At 40.8% G+C, this 24,378-nt stretch overlaps 1 protein-coding gene across 1 annotated transcript in view; it reads left to right on the forward strand.

The window, feature by feature from the left end:
- The window catches only part of STK32C (serine/threonine kinase 32C), a 1,542,229-nt gene that overhangs the window by 1,057,221 nt on the left and 460,630 nt on the right, over positions 1 to 24,378 (forward strand). Inside the window, exon 3 of the mRNA XM_078643478.1 lies at positions 10,688 to 10,839. Within this exon, the coding sequence (XP_078499604.1) occupies positions 10,688 to 10,839 (152 nt within the window). The remainder of the gene's footprint in view (positions 1 to 10,687; positions 10,840 to 24,378) is intronic.

A 24,378-nucleotide genomic window follows, 5' to 3' on the forward strand; every position in this document is an offset into this window, starting at 1 on the left:
AAGAACAAACAGGAAGAGTCTCCAGAACAAAGTTTTATTAATCACTCAGCACATAAATCATTGCAAATTTGATTACAACAAGCGATACTAAACCCTATTATTGATAAGCAGGGTAACAGCATTGACTGTTTGCAGTTTACTCTTGTGATGATGAACCCCAGATCTAGAAGAAGTTGAGATATTTGGTTCTGCAAATGGAAATTGTACACTCCCTCTTTCTTTCTGATATGGCTCCCAGAGAGCTGGAAAATGTAGCGCTGGGATGTATTTATATGTGTGTAGGATTGATATAGTTAAAATCTAACTCTGAAATAACAAAGTGATGTACAAGAGTGGTTTTTACGATGAGAGTTTAAGAGGGGGTAACTCTTTGATGGGTCAAACAGTATCATGGTAATATTCTAATGAGGTGTTGCTTGATAGCGGAGTCTTGTCCTATACCAAGTTAGAAAAGTGATGGGGACTGTAGGATCCCGATGGCAGTGGTGGTTTTCACCAATGAAGCACAGAGGAAGACTTGTTGTTTCATCTCATTGGTCCTTCATTTCTTGATGCCCACTCTGGGTAGGATGCTGCTACGGTACACTCATGACCTTGGCCGTAATGTGCAAAACAATGTTAAAACTGTCTGCACAGTGCCTTTACTGTGGGTCTTAAATATGATGTGGGTGGGTAAAATGAGCTGGTCACGTTCTCTGAGGGATACGGTCTTACTTTTGAACTTGGACATACTGGCCATTTATCTTATCCAGCACATATAATCTTAAGACTGGAGCCACCGGTTTTGAAGGCCTGTGATGTGCCTCTGTCACTCTCTTCAATTCCCCTTGGTCTATTGCAGCAAGTACAGTGGGGGTGTAAGTAGAGAGAGAAAGTTGAGAAAATGAGAGGGAGAGAGAGAGAGAGAAAATAAAATAAAGTGCTGGTTTCAACAGCTATCCAGGATTGTTTTTGTTTCCCAGTCTGGACTTACTTTAAAGACCTTCGAGAGAAAGGCGTCTGTATGTTGGGAATTCTTCAGCAGTTTCATGTAAATATCAAGGGAGGTGGACAGAAAGAAATACTGAATCTTCCTTTTTCACTGAAGGTGGTGATTTTTAATTTTAACTTACAAAGTAAATTCAAAGTCTGTGACAAAAATAGCCTGGTGATTTGGGGACGATTTCAGCAGAATGGGACAGTTAAAGCTGCAGAGTGGCTACAGTTAAATCTCCTAATCGCGGAATGGAATGGCCTTAGAAAATGGTGGTAAGAAGGGAACAGTGACCGCTTTAGGTCTGTGCAAGTCACTGTCATTTTTTTATCGGATTTTTCCAGTTGATTATGTATGTTGCCTCATTGTAAGATTAAAATTAATCAAGCAAAGAATAATAAAGGAATAATGGTCTCTTTTAAAAAAAAAAAAAAAAAAAAAAATATATATTTTTATTAAAGAATAAGCATCAGCATTAACTAATACAGTACAGAGGAAGCAAGGGGTCAAATAACATGAGGACCATGGGTAGAAGGCAAGCAATACACATTGTCACTGGAAGGGTCTAGGGTGAAGGGGGAGTGTCACAGCTGGCAGTGAGGGGGGGTTGACATATGTCCCCACGGTAGGAGTTCCACAGGCCCCACATCGGGTCCATTTGTTGGGGCAACCCCTGGCCACATATACCTCCTTTTCTCTAAACATTAACCAGTCCAAGTCTTTCTTCCAATTGCCCACTGTAGGAGGTTGGGCCGCTCCCCACCTTTGTGCAATATTTCTTTTAGCGAGCATGAGCCCCAAAGTGACCTATTGCGTTGAGCAAGCATTCAAATCTTTTGTCTCCCATACATTCAAGAGACACCTACGGGCTTCCAGGCTAAGTTGTGTGGATAACACTGTGTTAATAATGTCATGCACTTTGCGCCAGTAGCTTTGAATGATGTTGCATTCCCAGATTATGTGCATAAAGGTGCCCTCCAAACCACATCCCCGCTGGCAGCCCCCCCCGTCCATGCTGCCCAACCATACCAATTGGGGCCCTGTCACATAAATTCTATGGAGTACCTTTAGTTGGACTAGGTGGAGGCTCGCTGGTATAGCCACGACTCTGGGTGAGGAAACAGCCTCTTGCCTTTCCTCGTCGTCCATTTCAAGTCTGTCTCTGGACCATTTCTCCCTCTGCGACTGGAGAGGGTCTGGCATGTTATTAATCAACTTTTTATAGATCAGTGAGATAGTGCTATCAGGGATGTGGCCGTCCAATAGACGGTTTTCTAGGGGAGAAGATTCGGGAAGAGTGGTGCCGTGCTGCAGATGGGAGCGCAGTGCATGTCTGATCTGTGTATAGCGGTACAGCTCTAAGTCAGCTAAATCAAATTGTTGTTGTAGGGTGGCGAATGACTTGATGTCTGATTTGTCCCACAGGTCCCCTATACGTGAGAGACCTATAAGGTCCCATTTATCAAACCCTTTGCTTTTCCACAAACTACCCAGCTGCTCCGAGTCCCACAACGGGGTCACAAGCGTGAGCAGCATTCCCAGCCAAGACTTTTAGTGGCAGAGTGCCAGATGTGAACTGAGTGTTTGGTGGGGCCTGTGAGGTTGAAGCGGTGCGGTTTAGAATAAAGTGCCCTAGTACAATTCTCGCCAGACAGTAACCACCTATCCATGTTGTAGCCGGGATCCCCGGGACGGGTGTTGGTGCCGTGGTTGATGGCGGCTTGGTGAGCTGGCCAATAGTACTTTTTGATATCCGGGAGACTAATGCCCCCATCATACCTGTTCAAGATGAGTTTACTAAAGGCAATGCGTGGTTTTCCAATGCCATAACAAATCTCGCTGAAGGCCCTCCACCTCTCTGAAATAGGACGTTGGGACCGGATTTAGGGAGTTCTGCAGGGCATATAAAACCGGGGGAGATACATCATTTTAAATAGGGCCACCTTACCCAATAGGGAAAGGAGAAGGGACTTCCAACTAGTGATATTTTTGTACAGTCTGGCCAAGGGGGGAGAAGATTTTGGGAGTAGCAAAGTGATGGATCCAAGGAAAGAAAGTTCCCTAGGTACTTAAAGCACTCTGTACGGATCTGTATTGGGCACCCCGTTGGAGGGGTGGGCGGCTCACCAGCCAAAACAAACAAAAGAGATTTGCTCCAGTTAATAGAATACCCTGAGAACCTACCAAAAATGGGCAGGATATCTAGGACCACAATCAGTGACCACCTTGGCGAAGCCAAATAGAGCAGGATATTGTCTGCATAGAGCGAGATACAGTCTTCCCACTCCGGGGACCAGAACAAGCGAATAATGGACTCTTGAACCAGGGATTTTTTCGACTGGACATCTAGGCTTAGGTTCCCACACATATTCAAGTTTCACTAAGGTAGCCACAGTCTGGACTAGCTCTGCAGAGATGCAAGCATCCTTGCACTGAATTGGAGCAGTGTGCCCCCGACAGCAGCAGAATGAACCTCAGAAGCATACCAACATATCCCATCATTGTGATATGTAAAATTACTTGGTGGGGCAATACAAGATAATACATTTTTATGAAATAATTTTTATTGAAGATAAAGAACACAGGAGTAAACAAGTCCATTCATCAACTCTGATATAGAAAGAAGTATAGAGAAGAATTCATCGTAAAAGTAGATAACATATAACTTAAGGGGATACAATATTTTACAACTCTTATATTAAAATCTTCTTAACTGCACCTATGAAACAACAGTAGCACATAATATTAATATGTATACCATATTTTGCTTATATGAGAAATATAACCTCTGTAAATATTAGAGTGAATGAAATATGAGAATAAAAGAACGATAGTTTTTTATGTTAAAAGATTAGAAAGATGAGCAAGAATAAAGAAAGATAGAGAGAGAAGAAAGAGAAGAAGAAGAAGAAAAAAAGAGAAAAATAACAGAAAAGGAAGAAATATGAAGTATAAAGTAGGAAACTATAAGGATTAAGATGTTGATGATAGAAAAGTAATGAATAGTAGCCACAGTAAATCGGATTTAATCTCTAAATGAATTAAATTCCACCAAAGTAAGAAAGATAGTTTAGAGTTGTCTTTCCAACAAGTTAATATAACTTTAAACGCCTTAGCAAGAAATAGATCAAATAAAATAGATTTAGAAGTAATTTGATCAAAATCTGGTGACATAGTACCTGGAAAAATATTATGAACATTAAATGAAATCTGATAAGGAAAAATCAAGATACATTTTGACCATATAGCTTTCCAAAAAACATGCACTTTAGGACAGTAAAATAATAAGTGCATTAAAGAGCCTTCATCATTAAGACATGACCAACGAGATGATGTGACAGAGTGGTTAAATTTATGTAACATGAGGGGAGTAATAAGAACTCTATTATAAATAAAATATGAAGATTGTGTGATATTTGCAGCTTTGGATGTCTTGAACAGGTTTTGCCAAAACGTATCCCACTGAGAAATAGATAATGTCTGCGATAGATTCTGTTCCCATTCAAGTTCAACACTTGATTTACTACAGATGGTAACCGTTATAGATAAGATTTTGTATATAAAGGAAGCACTAGGTATAATATCAGTAGGGATTTGAAATAAGGGAGTATCAGGTGTGAAGGAAGTAGGAATTGAATGAGTGAGAAAACTCTGTACACATTCCTGTAATTTGAGAGTTAAAGTATTCTACTGCTGAATACAGTAGTCAGGTAGGTGAAAGGACTCTTGTAACTGCTGGAAAGATAGAACCGTATTATTAACAAGCATTTGATTGACATAAAAGACAACCTTCTCTTTCCATTGTTTCTAGTAGAAAGACGTGTGACGAAATGTAATGTATTTATTAAACCATAATGAAGAGGCAAAAAAATTCATATTTGTCAATTTTTTTTAAAGAAAAGAGTATGTAACAGGTATTGAGAGTGTTTCAGAATTGGGTATTTAAAAATAAAAGTACTGTTAGTCATGTATGCAATATCTCGCACAGAGAAATCATTTAGTAAGGAGCATTCAACTGTAACCCCTGAAGGTTTAGGTAAATCTTGATAATACTTAGATAATGAAATTCGAAAAGCGTTATGGTACAATTGAAAATCAGGAAATCTTACACCTCCCTCACTTTTGGGACGAATCAGTTTGGCTATAGCAATCCTTGCGTGTTTATTATTCCAAAGACATTTAATACATAACGAAATAACCTGAGTAAAATAATATTTAGGGATTTTAAATGGTAGTATTGATAGCAAAAACAGTATTTGAGGAACAATCATCATTTTAATTGTATCAAGCCTGCCCCACCATGATAAAAATAAAGGTGACCAAAGGTTTAACAAATTGGTAATTTTAATTTTTAAGGCAGTGAAGTTGTGGAGAAATGTATCACGAATGTTAGAAGAGAACCAAGTGCCTAGAAATTTAATATTCTGAAGACACAATGTAAAATTGGTCGATTCAAACATGTGTCTGTAACATAAAGAGTTTAAGGGAAGAATCTCAGTCTTAGAGTAATTTAATTTATAATCTGAGACATTAGAGAAAGCAGAAATCACTTGTAGAAAGGGTGATAAGGAGGACTCAGGATTAGACATATAAATAAGAACATCATCAGCATAGGCAGATAATTTAATTTGATGAGATTTTATTTTAAAACCAGTCATGAGAGGATTACTTCTAATACGCTCCAGAAAAGGTTCTAAGCATTACAAAAAAAGTAATGGAGAAAGAGGACAGTCCTGACGAGTACCTCTTTGAATACTAAAATATGACGAACATTTTTGCTAAAGGAGGGATCTTTTTCAGGTTTTGGGATTACAATAATGAGGGCTTCCAAAAAAGAGCCACAAGCCTTAGAATTGGATATGAAAGACTTAAAAAGTTCTAATAGTTTAGGGGCAAAAAAGGAGGAGAAAGCTAAAAAATAATTCAACTGAAAATCCATCAGGGCCAGGAGCCTTCGCTTTTTTAAAGGATTTGAGAACATCAGATATTTCTTGAAGAGAAATATCATCTTCAAGCTGATTACAAATATCTGGGGAAGTTTTAGATTTGGAAATATCTCGGGAAAAAAGTAAAGGCTTCCTCAGAGGGTTTAGTAGTTTCCGTTTATAAAAGATTGTAATATGATTGGAATATAATAATTATCTCAGAACCCGTTGAGAGGTGTTGTTATTGTTATTATTATTGTTATTTTGTTTTCTATAGCGCCCACTCACCGGCAGGTCTCAAGGCGCTCATGACCAGAGAACAAAACAACACTTAAAAAGATCAGAGAAACAGTACCGTGTACAAATTAGTGTGCGTCCAAAACTTCCCTAAATAGAAATGTTTTTAATGATTTCCTAAAACGTAGTACATTACCTATTACTTTCCGGAGGGCCTCGGGTAGTCTGTTCCAAATTTGAGGAACCAGGACTGAGAAAGATCTCCCGCTCCAGGAGTGCATTAGTTGATTCTGAGTGGATAGGGCCGATAACTTTACGTTCTGATTTAATTTTTAAATAATCTGCTAACATTTTTCCTGCCTTGTTTTGGCCTACATGATATTTTGATTTGATCTTGAGAAGGATGTTACAAGCGTCTGTAGTGACTATTTTATTCAGGGTGGATTTAGCTTTAATTAGTTCATGTAGAGACGATGGGGATTTGGATGAATAGTAATTGTGTCCTAATGTTTTGAGAAGAGTTAGTATTTCTTTATATTTATCATTCAAGGCCCTAAAGGATGCTTTAAATGCATCCGCATTAAGTACAAAAAAATCCTTAATAAAGGCTGTTGCTTCTAACATAAAAGTACGATCTGATCAGAGATCATTTTTAAAGTGCCACCGACCTTCTTTACATGTTGTAATGGATAAATCAATAATGTTAGAAACAGGAGCATGGTCGGAAATAAAAATAGAGCCGATTTCAGATTTTGAAGACAAGGTAACAGTGATTTGGAAATTTAAATATAATCAATACGAGATCTAGTATGATATACAGGAGAGTAGAAAGTAAATTCTGTGGTATCTGGATTACATGTCTTCCATGTATCAAATAGAGGACGAGAGGCAATGGTGGATTGAAATGATTTGTGGGTTTTATCTGGTTTAAATTTCCATTTGGAGTGTCTGTCTGAGAACGGGTCCAACCAGTTATTAAAATCACCACCAACCACAATGTTCAAATTTGATATGGATAATAGTTTCAATTTTATAGATTGCCAAAATTCTGGATCTGGTTTTACAGGGCCATAAATATTAAAGAAAGTGATTTGTTTTTTATTAATAATATTGACCATTACCCAACAACCTGAAGGATCACAATCTGATGATACAATCTGTGCATTAGTAGATTTATGAAATAATATAGCAACCCCACCATGACAATCAATAGCAGGAGAAAAACCAATTTGACCCATTAGCGCTTGAGCTTAAGATACTCTTTAGCTAGCTAAATGAGACAATACATTTTGACGCTTGACAGGATGACCAAGACCACGAACATTCCACGAGACCACAGTAACCATGAAGATTCAGTCAGGGGTACATGAGGAAATAGGGACACAAAACTGTCAAATGAACAGGAGAAAAAATGGAAAGACATTGTTTAGTACGTGAGAGGAAAGACATAACATAAAAAGTAAAGTGCTTGCTAAAAAACAAGGTAAAGAATAAGATAAAAGGTGACTTATTATTAGAAGGACAACAGTTATCAAAAGACAAGACTAAAAAAGGGACATAACAAAAAAATAGAGAGAAAGAAGAAGGAAGGAAAAGAAAAGAAACAGAAGGAAGAAGTAAGCAAACCGATCAAGGAATGATAACCAGATCTGTAAGAAGAGAAGAAGTCTAAAGAGGAGGAGCATAGTGACGCAAGATGGTGCCGACCTCAGAAACTGAGATAAAGAAGAAGAGAGAAAAAGAACCTCATGACTATAAGGAAAAAACTCACAAGCTGCGTACATTAAGTAAATACATAAAATGAATTCAAAGTGGCAATCGTAAAGAACTAGAAAAGTCAGATATTGGTATCCATTCCATTAGATGAAAGACTATGAAGATAAAGTTTAAGTTTTTCCGGATCATCAAAAGATCGTGAACGACCATCATGTGTAATCTTGCAAAGACATGGATGGAGGATTCCATACTGAATGTTAAGGTTTCTCATCTGAGGTCGTAAAGCAAGGAATTCTTTGCGACGAGTGTTAGTTGCATTAGAGATATCCTGAGATATGAAGAGATTATTGCCAAACCAAATAAGACGACGTTTAAGTCTTACAGCCTTCAAAACTTGCATAAGATCTGTAAATTCTAGGAAAAACATTATGAGCCCACGTGGTTTTGTAGTGTTAGGATTGAACCGTCCCAGACGGTGTGCTCTTTGTATGTTCAGGGGACTTGCTGAAGCTTGAAGATCTAGGAGTTCTGGAAGGAACTTCTGTAGAAACGATACCATATTTGAACCTTCAATATTTTCCGGAAGGCTATACAGGCATATGTTGTTTCTACGATTTCGTTTTTCAAGGTCCTCAGTGAGAAGTTTTAATTTGTGAATTTCCTGTTCGAGTAGAGGAATCTTGGTAGATACATCCTGTATGTCACTAACATGTTGTTCCAGTTCCATTACCTTACTTTCTATAACAATCCATCTCTCCTCAATCTGTTTTAGCTTTTCATTTGTCGCAGACATAAAGGGTTGAAGACCACAGACTTCATCTAAAATAGAGACCATAACCGGATTCTGAGATGAATGAATGGGAGAAGGCGGGTCATTTTTATGTCTCTTTGGTTTTGTACCAGATATCGAGGATATAGCAGAGTGAATATCATTAGCCATTGTAGTATGCAAAGAACTCACCAAAAGACTGGAGTAAAATTGAGGTATTCAGAAGAAATAGTAGGTTTCCAATGACAATGTAATTGAATGTGAAGACAAGAACAAAAGAAACCTTCAAAATACACAAATATTTATTACATTTTAAAGAAATTTCCTCAGGAAAACACAGGTAGCACTATTTGGTAAGAATGTTGCTTCCTTTCCACAGTTTATAGGCAAGTGTATGAGGAAAATTGCGTAAGAGAAGCTATATAGTGACATTAGCGAATTAGTTCAAATAGGCCCTATGAATAGGAGAATTAATCCTTCATTTCAATCAAAAAACAGTAAAAAACAAAATAGTTAGTGGCATTGTGGCAGTGCCTCAGCAAAAGCGGCAGAGCAGATGAGAGAAACGCGAGCTCAACAGCCTGAAATGGCGGCCGCCCGCATCTCTAGAATGAAAAACATTGCCACAAACTGAAAATGGCTTGAAGAGGGCCTAAAAACAGGCACACGGCAGACTTTAAACACACAGCATAATCTGCAGAGCGGATTCGTCACTTCTCATTATACAATATAATTATTACCACTGTTCACAATGGGTATCCTGGAGATTTCTATGTTGAAGGGCAATTCAAAGTAGAATTTCTGCAGGAATGGGCAATTCCCTATTATAGGCGGTGAAAAGTGGGAGTTGAGCGAGACGCGGGCGCAGCGACCTAAAATTACAGCCGCCCGCGACTCTGACAGGAAAGATTCACCGCAAGTTGCAAGTGGCTGAAGAAAGGCTCAAAGACATCCAAAATGCGGTCTGCAAACTCACCGCATGACTAGCCGAAGATGCCCGTCACTCCGCACTAGAAATGACGGGAGAAGAGTCTTGAAATATGTTTCTGAGGTCCTCAATGTAGCGGAGCTCACGCCGGATCTGCCATTCCACCTAGCGTGCAAGCCACGCCCCCAATACAAGATAATACTATTGCAGAGAATAGGCTGAATATGTAGCGCCATTGACACAAGTGGATAGACACATTGGGCTTATTTACAAGGAGTTATAGCCACCAGAACATAACTTTTTCTGACGTTCTGATGGAGTCAACGCCTTCCCCTTATTTACAAGGTGGCGTTAAGCCATTTAACTTGGCTTAACGCCATCTTGTAAATAATGCCCCTATTCACGCAGCACTTAGAATGAAAGGGGCGTGCAATAGATGCAGCACACAGATAGAGCAAATCGCCTGTAAAGATTGTTTGTGTGCAAGAAGGTGACCCTTCCTGCACTTAAACTATTTCCCCTGCAGCACAGGCACCCTAGCAAAATGGTGCTAGGGTGCCTGTCCTGGCGCTAGGCATATTTTTTAGCTCTAGGGGCAATGAAGGGGTGCACCACATTCTTGGGAATATGGCTCATCTCTGCGTTTTGAAACTGTTGAAGCACAGCTTTACCAATTTTAGCATAACCCAGCACTCCGCCAGTTTCTTGTACATATGACCCTTTGTCCTTTGTGGCCCCCCTGCAATACCTTTGGTGGCCTGCTGGTGCACCGAGGCTGAAGAAATGGCACCTCTGCCTTGCACTAACATTTAATGATTTTCTTTGATATGAGTTGCACAACATATGAGCAGTCGCTTTGATAATACACTAGTCTACCATTACGTGCAATTGTCCATCTTCTCTGTCTCCTTTAATTGGAAGGAGCTCTTCTACATTTTGCATTTTCAATATTTCATAGAAAGCATTGAGTCTCTCTATTTGGATTTGTTTATTACCCACCATGAATCAAATGTGAACATTGAAAACCTTACTCGGTGTCGACCAAATTTGAATGAATCACAAGAGTATAAAACTGCGTTTAATAAAAGACGTGTATAACATTAGTCAATTTGCCTTTCTACTTGTTTTTATGATTCCAGGTTTGCATTGTGCAAAAAAAAGACACAGAGACAATGTATGCCATGAAGTACATGAACAAGCAGCAATGCATTGAAAGAGACGAGGTTCGGAATGTATTTCGAGAACTAGAAATTCTGCAGAATATTGAGCATGTGTTCCTGGTGAACCTCTGGTGAGTCCACTCCTTTCTGATATACATTTAGGAAAGGCATAGCTCTTCAATCACATAATTCAATGCATGCTATAGTCTCTTGTAAGTGAGTAAAGGTCTCATGCACTAAGAATGCATTTGGTAAAAGGGGTCATAATTTGCACATTGAAATTACAGAATGCATTGTTATTTTGCAAACCAATCTATGTACTAATATGTCTTATCAAAAATTAATGAATCCTAGTGGATACAAATTCGACCTTCTTCATGAAAATTAATGATCTAGGTTTCAAATTGCGAACCACTTTTTATGCAGCTCATTTTCCATAAAGGAAAACACGATGTGTTTTAAAAAAAAATGAAAAGGCTCACAAACATTTTTCAGGAGTAAGCACTGGTCCCATTGCAGCACACACAGAAAAAGGAAAATGCCTCTCAGGATTGTTTTTGTGCAGGAAGGTACCCCCTCCTGCACAAAAACAATCCTGCCTTCAGCGGAGGCACCCTTGCACCATGGGGCAAGGGTACCTACATTGGCACTAGGCAATATTATATGGTGCATTCCTGCCCTTTCACATTGGCGTAGGGTAGCACAGCAAGAAGACTTATGGCGCTGCCATACGCCAATTCCTCATGAATGAGGCCCTTAATTCGTAAGACAATATCTTCAGGGGCTCAAAACTTTTCTTAGGAGTTAAAAACAATGGCTGCTGAATGCTAAAGGTACTTAGTTTTGATTCCACCTCGTGCCTTTTACTTCTATCACTCTACCATTCTTGCCGCAATATTACTGTTTCCAACTCTTTTTGTCGCTTTTTTCCATCTTTCGTTTTCTCCTTCTGTGCCTTTCTGGCTCTTTATCTGAGTCAAAGTCCTGAGGCTGAAAAATATACCCAGGTCCCCAAATACAAGCGTCTGTGCCTTCCACCTGCATTTAAAAACAATCTTTGCCATACCACACTAAAAATCCCATTCCTTATGGTTGACTTTAGTTATGTGGTATCTCAGAGCCAATTATGTGAACCCGACCCTCACACGACCATGACTCCCACTCTCCCTGTCAGTATTTCATGTTCTGTATTGTTCTATTTGCCTTTATCTGTTCCCACTTCCAACAATTACTGCCTACAGCGACACCATCCTTCTTGAGTGTGAAAGTTCGGTTCTGCTTTTATCCCTTGTACAGTCTTTCTGGTTGAAATGTTCTTAAGAATGAAATGTACAAGATTGCAATATTAAACTTTTGGACAAGAAGTCTTTTGCTAAAAACAGAAGTTAAAAAATGTGTAGCAATACAAAGTATGAACTATATTACCTATCAAGTGGAAGCACAGATTTTTGTTGCAATTACTACTAAAGGTTGCATAGGTAAGAGTCTTACATTCCTTGCATTACATATAGCGGCATAAAAGAAAGTATATTCCAGCTTTGCATTGCTCCTCCTGTAGAACAGTGTTCTGCTGCATCATATAGTGTGTGAATTGCTCTGAGCGAATTACTCCTAGGGGCATACCACTTCTGTGCACTGGAAGCTTTGAAAGAAGTAATCAATAGGGCTTCTGTCCACTTCAGAGTCCATTTAGAGCATCAATCTCTAAGCATGGAGATGCCTACATTAAGGGAGTACGAAGTTTTTGTCTCTTTCAGCAAATAATGACGCTGTGTTCAAACAGTACTTCCATCTACAGAGAGCACTGAAGCACAATTAAGGGGTAATTTTCCTTTTTGTCAAGCTTGGTCCGGTGCAAAACCTTCAGTCAAATTCGGAGAATAAAATATGTTCGATTTTCAGAAGGCAACGTTTCTTTTGCCATCGTCTCATTGCCCACATCCCAGTTTTCCTTTTGCCTTCATCAGCTAAAACCCTCTGCTTTGAGTTTTCGTGGCTCATTTGGATTTCAAGTGAAGTCTCGCTACTCCCCCTGATGACTTGGGAGTGGTACTGGCCAGAGTAGGAGCTTGTGTGGGGGCGGTTTGTGCTTACTCGTCCTTCCAGAAGGTGGCATTTTAGCACTTTTAGGATTAGGCTTTACATGCTTTCTCCTTGTCAAAGGCTGCAAACCAAGAGCAATAGCATGGGGGGGGTCCTATTTCAGTATCTCTGGATGGTGGACCTTGCTTGGCATAGGCTCAGCAGCATATAGATGGGCTGGAGAGCTTTTACAGGAGTATTAAAAGCTCATGCAGGAAGCCATCTCCGGGACATCTAGGTAAGCAGCCGTAAAATGCAGAGTGTCAGGGTTTTACTGTAAGCTTCCTAGGTAGCAATCAAAGATCAAGTGGGTTAGATGCTTTCACTCTTTATCTGCATGTGTTGTGCATACTCCAACGTGCCCTAGTAACTTGGTGGACTACTCAGTAGCACAGTTGTCGCACTCATGTTTGTGAAAATCCCTTACATCACAGCTATGATCTTTACATCGTGTCTGTAATCAATTTCATGATGATGTTAAGAAAGTTTATACATTGAAAACAAAGTATGGAAAAATTGATGGAAAGTAGGTATGTTCTAATCTTGCAGAAATAAAGCATGCTAAGACTCCAGGTAATTCGGAGGACATCTTGCACAGTGCAGTGGGTAAGAAATAGAAGGAGAGTAGACAAGACGTCTCATATTGACCAAAATTGCTTCTCTGAACAGTTATGTGTAACAGCCCTGGATAAATCCAATAGGTAAACAGTCTTTAGAACGCAATTATTACACCACAATGCCTTTACAACACATTTATTACCACACAAGTGTTTACTAAGTATAGACCTTTGCCACTCATTTAATGGAAGTATGGGGGTTCTCACCCAAAAAAGACAAATATAAAAAAAAAATATATATATATATATATAGCAGACGGGTAGTGAGCTTAGATATATATATATATATATATATATATATATATATATTATAACATACATATTAAACATACCAGAGACTAATAATGTGTGGTGATGGCATGCAAGGTAATAGCATATGCGTGCTACAAATGCGGGGTAGAAAATGCGTAGTAAAGGCATGCAATGTTTTTATCTGTGGTGTTCAGTCATAGAACCAATCCAATACAATCAGTAGAAGTTGATTTGGGTTTTGCTCAAGTATGCATGAATGTATGTATCTTTGTACATGGTATTTATATAGTGCAAACCTAGCGGAAAGGCAATAGAGTGCAGCACAGGGTGGAAGACAAAGATACAATCAACATGTGATTGGGTTTCTAAGAGTGAAAGGGAACTTTTACTGCATCATGATGTGGTGTTCTTTAAAGGGTTGCGTCTTCAGATCTTTCTTCAAATGAGAGAGTACTAGTAGCCCTGTTGTATATAGGAAGTTGGCTCACATCCTGTATGAATTCATTCCTGTGTGGTAGTTCAAGGAAGCAGGAGACCAAAGGTAAGATGAGTTTATTTCAGCATAGATGAAGAGGAGCTGCTGGTGGCACACAGGTATCCAATATATCACAAAGGAAGGGGCCCCCTGAGTAGGATATGAGGCAGATCAGCAGGGGAAATAATCAGAATAAACGAAAAAGACGATAGATCTGCCCCGTTTTCAATCAATAGTAGGATCCTCAAGAGTCCAGTTCTTTTCAATAGTCACCCATTTAGTGCTCACCAAGGTATCAGTGCCACATTAGATTCAGACAAGAACACATTCAAGTTTATAAAAAAATATATCATTTTTATTTTTATTTACTTCATGTTTTAAAGTGCATCTAGGCATATTCATTTATTCAAACATTTCAATATAACAAGATAAAAAACACCCCATCAACAACCAGTCTTCCTGCATTCAAACTCAAACACATTCATCAATCACTAACAAACATTCTCATACATAGTTCATTCATTCATCTCAGACAGAGATTAAGGAATAATGCTCTGAGAACATCCCGAACATGTCCTCTCAGCCATAGGCCGGAGATCGGTGATTAAAGGCTCAGGGCAAATTGTTTCAATGCACACAGGTAGAAACAAACTGACACCAGATTTAAACTACATTCTACATGGAAACTTCACCTGACAAAGCCTGGGTCCACGAGGCTGTGTAATAAGCACACGCAAAGACATAATACATACTACAGCCTGCTTCCTTGTTTTTTCTTTTTTACCCTTCTTCATCTCCTGTCCGATGATAGCCTGGCTGCAGGAGTACCAATGGCCACTGGAGATGGTGAGCTTGGTGTGATGGCTTTTTAGATGATGTAGCTGCTTTTTGACATGATGTGGCCAGCAAAAACAGAAAGTATTGCTCCATTGAGGTGGGGGGGGGGGGGTAATGTGTTCCTGTCTCTTCATGACATTGATGAAGCATGCACTGGAATGCAGGATGTCATTTAACAGGCAAGTGTGAAGTTTGGGAGGCTATGGAGCAGAGTTCAAGGACGTAAAATACTGTTTTAAAATCGCTATCCTGAAGGAAGTTTTTCACTTTCTGTAGGAGGGCAAGCTCATACCAGGCCATTTTGTTTTCTCCTTGATGTATTTGGACTGGTTCTTTGGGAATAGCAGGTATTTATTTTTGGTAGGCTTAAACTTTAGGGAGATATTAAGCATCCAGGACTAAATGAGCTGCAAGCAGTGTTTGAATGTTTGGATGTCAGGAATGGAGATGCCTTTCAAATATAATCGTGTACTTGGCATTGGGGTGATTTCTTGTGCTGTTATCTGTGAGTAAATTCCCAGGTGCTCCATGTAGAAGATGATCACTCTTTTCTGAAACCTGTATATCCTCATGTGAACAATCTGGTGTCGGTTGGTTAGAAAGAGGGGAACAAGATGACTTTTTATACACTGCCATGTCTGACCAATACCTCTTTACTGGAATGTACAATGTTCCTCATGGATGTCACAATTGAAGTGGACCTAGTCCATCCCTCAAAGCACTGGTTTAGATTATTGGCAAATATAGTTGAACACCACTGATTCGGCGTCCAAGATCCTGATTTGGTTCAGATCTGCTTAATTGACCATAAAGCTTGAACTAATGCATTTTAATTAGTTGATCTGATTGTCTGCCCTTTTCGGATAGACCCTAATTGTGTTAGTGTGTTAGGAAAGCATTTGGCAAGAACACTGCCCATCTGCCCAACATGGTTATGTGACCCGAGTTATTCCATTCTCAACATTTCTTTGGCTGTAAACTCTCTATTCCCTTTGTTCTAAAATTGGCTGGCTGTGAATTCCTAAATTCTGAAGTAGGTATTCAATCTTGCTTGGGGTCACAGACGATTTTATTTCTTTTTGGGACTAGTTGTGTTTATGGACTGGTACACCCTTACCAGTACACATGCTCTGACCATCAAATCATAGTAAAACTGGCTAACCCAATTTGGCATATTTCGATTTGAGTAATAACACATTACCATGTAATAAGAGGAATAAAATGCAAATATCACATCTGGTTTGAGGTTGAACTTTATATCGCCGATATTTGTGACTGTAAAGATTTTTCTTTCTAGCTTGAAACTGCACCCCTTGAACTGCTGCGAGCAAAGGCCATGGCAGGCCTATGCCAAAGGAAACTGGTTGTCCCATGCCTACAACCTACTCAGCTAACTATATAACTAATCCATAAGAAGAGAGGAGCACCAGTAACCAAGAAAGGGAGAAAAGCTGATGGAGGTAGCCAGGGGCACCAACTCACTGCAAAGTGTGCTGCTTTAGAGGCCAGGATGCCTGCTGAAAATGCTCCTGATGGCTAGCGCTCACCACCAGGATAGAAATGAGCCCAAGGTGATCAAAATTGGCTCAACTGGATCTGAGTTACTCATCTTTTAAATTTTGCCCATTTAAAAATGCAAGTGATCAGTGACAGAGTGCATGTGGCCCTGCCACATTTCTAAGGGTTCCCCATGGATAGCCAAGCCTTTGGGAAATGGCACAACACATGTCCTAGCCATATGAGGGGGCAGGAATGCGTGGGGCCCCTTTCCATGTGTCTGTATTGACCCGGGGGCTACTATGTACCCATGGGATGACTCAACACAAATGTTGAACAGCTAGAGCCAAGATAGAATTGTGGGGCCCCATGACCCCAAATCAGATGCCCCTAAACTAAGAAGAGAAGATTTGGGGAGCGCTGCAGTGTCACTCAAAAATGGCTGTGGCCTGCCTCCGGCCCCCATGCCTTTGTCTGGGTCGGGGCAGAGGACTGCAACATCCGCTCATGGTTGATGCAGGAGGGAGAAAAGGAAATCCGGCCTTTGATCCGGCACAGACCTATGATGTGTAGCTGGGGAGCCGGCCAGGTAACGCAAGAGTGAGTTCCCCATGCTGTCCCAACAAAAGAATACGTCCGGGTGCCTGGGTGGGCCCATTCACCCCCAAAAAAAGGCAAAAATAAGAAAAAGATGCACAGAACTTGGCTGCAGTGCAACAAAGAAGTGGCCGGGTTGCTAATATAATATTCGCTTAGAACAGAAACAAAGGTTCCTGTGGTGTAATATCACAAATTCTGATAATATGTGTGCAATCACAATTGATCGGGTTATGTGAATGTCAAAAGAAGAAAACAACATATACACCTCTAATTCTGGTTAACAACCGTTATTTATAAATGAAAATGTATATAGTATCTTACAAAAATGTGACAATAGTGCGTGGTGTCCCCAGTGAACATGGAACCTAAAACATTGGTGACATATTGGTGTTATGTACATTTGGTTTCCAATTTTGTCTAAAGTCGACCATCACAAATTATAACAAATTAGGAACAGCGTAAAATAATGAGCGCTGGTGGATGGTTTGCTTTCATTCCTGTCGACGGCGTTTCGACCCTGTGGGCTTTGAAGGGATCACTTCAGGACCTAGTGATGTAGGGACATCTGGAATTAGGAGACAGAGAAACTGTCAGCGTGTGGCCATGATAGTAGCAGCATTATTGGAATTGGAAAGCATGGAGAGTGGCCTTTACCTGAGAGTTTAAGTTGTACAGCGCATGTTTGGCGTGAAACCCAGGAGGGGAGAGGAAGAAAAGATCTATTCACATGTGACCCAGCCAGGTACTGTGCATGTGAAAGGAAAAACAGAGGAGATAAAGTTATAGAGTCACTGTGGAAGCCAGTAGGAGACGTACAGGATAAATGACATAAATTGTAGGAGAGAGTACTTCTGTAGCAGAACTAACCCCAATGTGAGGGGAGGGAGGCTGACAACGAGAATACTGGCACAGAGTGTAGGACCGAGGATGATTCGCTTGTGTATTGTGTGGATGTACAATGATCCATGCACTCCAAAATGATCTCTGTGAAAGAGAAAACAGTTTGTAAACCCTGTGCGATATCAATGTGGTGCCATTCATGGGGTGTAAATAATAAGAATCTTACCCGGATTGCAAATAATAGCACAAAGTGTAAGGCTTCGATAAGTGGTTACTAATTGGCCAGTGGAAAGAATCAAGCCGAGTGAAGGATCCGAATGTCCAAACTTAAAAGACATAGGGAAATCACGGTAAGTGGTGCACGTCTTGGAAAAATAGCCTGTTATCTATGGATAAGAGAAACTGGCTCTTACCTATTTTACGGCGTGTATCAGAGATCATGGTGCGTGCGGCCGCTACACTCACGTGTAGAACCTCGACTGTCCGTCTACACTGGTTGATCTAATCCTGTTGTCTGCCATCATAAAAGAAAAGAGAGGAAAGACTGGCAAAATAGAGAGAGTAGAAAAAGAACGAGAACATCAAACGTTAGTGTGTACTAAAGACTTATGGTTCTTTCCATGGGGTGTTGCGAGGCGCAGCGGGTATTTCAATATTCGTACAAAGGTGTATATTGTGTATTCAAAGCGAAAGGTGCAGAGCGTATATAATTAAACAGGGGTTCAATCTGTTTAGCGTCAGATGAGTAGTTTCCACATACATAAAACTATTTGTTGATGAAGCTCATAACAAAATAATGAATAGACTCAGCCTGAAATGATCAACATCACATTATGCATTTCTCAATTATACTCATAATTAAGAGGTAGGGAGCTCTGATCATAAAACATACTTTAATCAAAGCCATGCTGTTGAATTGCATCTGACACATTTGGCAGTCATAGTGTATTAGTGAGTTGTAAATACAATTTAATATTCGAGAACAGCTATACACATCCTGTTCATAAACCAAATGATCATATAGCTCTCAAGGCTGATCCTTCGACAGGCAGAGACCTGACATCCCTCCCTTTCAAGGTGCCATCCTCGACGCAGAGAAGGGGTCCTTCATTTAGAACCATCAGGTGAGGGTTTAGCACTTCCATGGTGGATTCTTGGCTGCATTAGGAATTATCCTGACATTGCTATTGTTTTACATAATCTTCTATTATTCATCTTATTAGCACTATGGTAGAAATGGATCTACTATTTACAATATTGGTGCTAGCAAACACATTTGTCTACTCCTGTCCTCTGATTGTGGCAGCGGATACGTTTCATCTAGACTGACACTTGACCAATAAATAATTATTGAAACTGTTCCAATCGTCATTCTGTGTGTAATCTGAAAAAAGAACGTACTAGTGACCAGATAACGTATTGTTTTCCACGATACCTGAGGAATCGGGGTTGTCATGTTCAGTGGTTGCCAGAAACTACCTACACTGCTGTAGAATACAGGGGGTGGTAGTAGTACTGTAGAGCTAGCTGGTCTACCGGCTGACTCATCCTTTAGGGTGTCCAGAGTCGGGCCTAAGTTTAAATCATTCCAAAATGCGCAGGTCCTGGAAGGGTCCTAGGAACTACATGACATGTCCCCGCCAACGTAGGTTTGGTTCTTATAATAACAGTAAAATCGGAGTAGTTCAGTCGTGCTTTCTCAGAAATCCATACTCACACTTTTTCAGAGATGTCTGATTCGGGACAGAATATCCACCTCAGCTGAGCAGGTACACCCTGTGTTTTGGCTGGAGGATTAGACAAACTTGTAAGGTTTAAAGGTTCCCATATTGTGCTAAATCCTACCTCTTAAATCTTTTACTTTCTTTTCCTTTCAAAATGACTGAACCTGCAAATAGCAGTGGAAGCGCGGAATGAGACAAATGTATTTATTTATTTATTTATTTACTCCACTTCTAAAGCGCACTATCACCTAAAAAAGGCATCCTAGCGCTGGCAGACTCATATCGAAAGATGGGGCAAACTGATAGTAAGCTAGGGGTTTGGGAAAAGCCATGTTTCAAGTGCCTCCTAAATGCGAGAAGGTCGGAGGCCTGCCTAAGTTCAACCGGAAGGGAGTTCCAGAGTTTCGCCGCGGCCACGCCGATCGATCTACCTCCTGCTCTAGATCTCCTAAACCTAGGTATGATCACCAACCTGGCCGAGGAGGAGCGTAGATTGCGGGCCGGCGCATGCCACGAGAACTTCCTTTGTAAACAAGCAGGGCCCAACCCATGGAGAGCTTTAAAGGCCAGGCAAAGAGACTTAAATTGCACCCTCTGTCTTACTGGGAGCCAATGAGGCTGAGCCAAAGCCCTTGAAGAAAAAGATCTTGTTGGCCACCCCAGGGATAATTTTGCAGCTGCAGACTGAATTCTCTGGAGTCTATCCATGAGATAGTTCAGAGACTCCAACAGCAGGGAGTTACAGTAGTCTAACCTATTGTGCACGGTACAACGTACCACCTCTACCCGAGCAAGGGGCGGTAACAGAGGAAGAATTTTCCTCAGGAGGTGAATAATGGCCAAGCAGCCAGCTACTATCTTTGAGACCTGCGCCTCCAAAGTAAGGTCGCTGTTAAACATCACACCCAGGTTCCGCACTACCTTCGCAGGCTGCACCAATGGAGAAAAATGCGCAGGCCAGAAATTACTGGGTAGAAGAGATTGCACCCTAGGCCTTGGGCAATATAACACCTCGGTCTTTCCTGTGTTAAATTGCAAGGAGTTGGCCTTCAGCCAGCCCGCTGTATCTCGCAGGCAGTTATGAAATGCTTCCAAGGAGGTTGACTCATCTCCCTCCAAGGAGAGAATCAACTGCGTATCATCAGCGTAGTTAACAATTTTGATCTTATATTGTTTGATGACCGCAATTAAAGGCTTCATGTAGATGTTAAATTATATCGGACTGACTGCCGAGCCTTGTGGAACGCCATGCGAGATAGTGGAAAAGGCGGATTGGAAGGGAGAGAGGGACACAGCTTGTTCTCTGTCCTGAAGGAAAGACTCAAACTACCCAAGGGCACTACCTGCAACCCCCATCTCTCTCAGCCTGTCCAGCAAAATTCCATGGTTCACCGTATCGAAGGCGGCCGACAGGTCAAGCAGGATCAAAACCTCTGCCTGTCCCCTGTCTGCCCGCCAACAAAGCTCATCCAGCACGGTCACCAAGGCCGTCTCGGTGCCATGGGCTGTCCGAAAGCCAAACTGGACGTCCTCCAGAAGCCTATGCTGTTCTAGGTGTCTAGAGAGAGTGCCTGCTACCACCCGCTTTACCATTTTTGCTGGATAAGGTAGAACCGAGATAGGCCTAAAGTTCTTAAGGCATTCAGGATCAAGGGAGGAATGAGACAAATTTGCTAACTGGCTAAACATCACAGAGAACTGCAGTCAGGCAGTAACTCTGAGATTGGTAGAAAATTGTGTACCTGTAACAGGTGGCCATGTTACTTTTGTGATTGAGGCACATGAGGTGTTTGGATCAGAGGTATTCTATTCCTGGGTGAAATTCTCACCTGCAGATCCACAGACACATTTATTCCATGAATACATTAAAGTGGATACACCGGAAGAATACATCCAATACGAGGACATTGAAGTTCTGTTAACTTACCAGCAACATAAAAACTGGTTTAAAGGTGCCCTCAAACACACAACTTCGGTCATAAGACTAAAGGACAGATGTACGACCCTTTTTTGCGTCTGCAAACGGGAGAACCTCATGTTTGGGGCCACAAAAAAGGGTCAGTGACTCGCAAAATAGCATTTGCGACTCACGCTATTAGGAAGGGGCGTACCTTCCTAATAGCGAGTCAACATGCTATGTACTAGTGTTCTGCTACCCCTTCCCCATTGTGAATATGTTGGAAAATATTTGTTAAGAGTAGGGAGTGGTCCCAGAGACCACTGCCTACCCTTAAAATAATGAAACTAAAAAGTGTAATTTTTCTTTCTTAAATGCATCCCGTTTTCCTTTAAGCCCAGTAGGCCACAATCCCCGGGAAGGCCTGTCATTCACAATGGGCTCACAAATTGGGAGAGGCTCAATCAAATTCATGAGCCTCGCAATTTGCGACCCCTTTGGGAATCGCAAACAGTGTTAAACACACTGTCTTACATGCAAAATAGCGGGTCGCAAATGACTCGCAATTAGCGATGTGCTATTTTGCAGGTTGTACATCTGGCCCTAGGTCCGCTCAGCGACTTACACCCCACATCCTGCGATAGACACACTCCCAATAGGGGAAGTGCATACACTTTACAAAGAAATAGTCAGGCAATACAGACACATTGTCCAGTTCATCATGTGAACACTCACATTACAACCTGCGAGAGCTGCTCCACGTGGAATAGCCCAGACCCAACCCACACCAATAATTAGTCCACAGACGCTCAAAGCAATAATGGGTGCATTCCCATCAAAGAGGGATGAAGTACCATTCTGGATCGCTCAAAAAATAGCACAGTTGGAAGCAGTATTTCCCCATACAGGTCCCCAGGATAAACACAGAATGTTAACAATTTGCTTGCCAATGGTTCCCCACTTGAGGATTGTTCCACATCAGGATTACTCTTTGTTGCAGTCTACATTAGAATACATGGTCCCAGACCTTATCAGTTATTCCTGAAGTATTGGAACCGATACAAAATGAGTAAGGGCCTGGACTTGGGGATGAAACTGATGGGTAATTTTGATGAAGTCTTGGCAATTATGCTAAGCAACATCAAGGCGGAAGCAGCAGCGGTGGCTATACACCATTGCCTAAGGGAAACAGCTCCTACACACCAGGAGCATGCATTACCAAAAATTAATGAAGACACCTATGCTTCATTAGGTAGAGATAGTTAGGGAGCAAAACCAGGGAAACCACAAGTGATGAGTAACTCTGACAAGTATAGCTCGAAGCAAGCACCCACTTATTCTATAAAGAAATGGCATAATATCGATCATTCAAACAATAATAATAATTAAGAAAACACTTCATGATCAAGGGGTGGGTCTCCCCAACATGAATCATCTGAAAAGAGGTACAACCGTAGAAATAGTGGTAATATTAGGAAACCTGACAGGTATCAGGATACTGATGCACGTTCCTTTCAGGTTTCATCAAAAAACTCAGTGAGAAAAAAAGACTGAAGATCGACCAAAGGGAAAAAGGGAAATGCATCGCAATTCAGATTTCATTATTAAACAGGAAGAGCAACCTAAAGCAAAGGCTCAATTAAAAAAGAAAAAAGCAGATGGCTTGAAAATGAGAAATGCCCAGTTTGTTGAGGTCTCAGCTTCTGAACGGGTAATGGGCTCTGACGATGCTAGACGGCGCGGCAGAAGTAACAATAGCTCACCAGAACCTGAAGGAATTTCTGGTGACAGCAGTATTGAATGAACACATCACAATGGAAACACCTGATACAAGAGTGAGTGTCCCAATCTGTCTACATGAAATTAATCTCTAAATAGAGGGGGATATCTCAAGAAAAATTAAAGGTCTCTTCTGAAAGAATTTGACATTTGGATGTGACATCCAGTAGCAGAAAAAGATTGGTTGTCTGAATTTGTAATGGATTGCCCAAAAGGTGAAAGCATAATTTTGCCTGCTCTTTCCGACCTCGTTCCCTTTTCCTTAAAAAACTCTTACGCATGGTAGTGGGCACAAGTGCTAGCTCCGGCATTATATTGCAACCATGTAGAGTGGGACTTGGAGTACGAACACCACAAAATCCCATTAAAAACTGCTCCAACTCCACAGAGACAGTATCCTGTTAAAAATGAGTCAAAGAAACAGGTCAAAGAAATCTTAGACCAACTTGAATACCATAGTGTGAAACTTGCACCTCGCCAAAGAACAACCCTTTGTTTCCCGTCATGAAACCTGGCAACACATATCGTTTGGTTTTTAGATTACAGACATTAGAACACATGCAAAAAACGTTTGCAGTTCAGAACGCACATAGTGCTGCATTAATGAATAACAATGTGCGGCAAAATTACGAAACAATACTAGATATCTCAAATGGATTCTTTTGCCAAAATATAGCTCCTGAAAGCCGATATTTGACAGGATTTTCTGCCTTTGGCAGCGTCAATTTTGTCATCTGCCCCAAGGCTTGAAGAATTGCTCCGGGCTGTTCTCTGCAAGAGTGTCAGAGCTATTACAAACTTGTGATGAGGAGGCAGTGTCCTATGTAGATGAAATTTATCTGATGGACGATTAATTACTTGAACACTAGTGCAGGGTGAACAACATAATTGTTGGTTTTGCCAATTTGGGCTACAAATTTAACTTTAAAAAATCAAAAACTGCCCATCTCTGCGTCCTATTTGTTGGATATGAGCTATCAAGTGAAGGCAAAAGCGGGCTAATCAACCTTCCAAAGACTCTGAAGAGTTTAAAATCCATTTTGGGATTTCTAAATTTTGGCAGAACATAT

The sequence above is a fragment of the Lissotriton helveticus genome, chromosome 5_1 (assembly GCF_964261635.1).
Source record: "Lissotriton helveticus chromosome 5_1, aLisHel1.1, whole genome shotgun sequence".
Taxonomy (NCBI): Eukaryota; Metazoa; Chordata; class Amphibia; order Caudata; family Salamandridae; genus Lissotriton; species Lissotriton helveticus.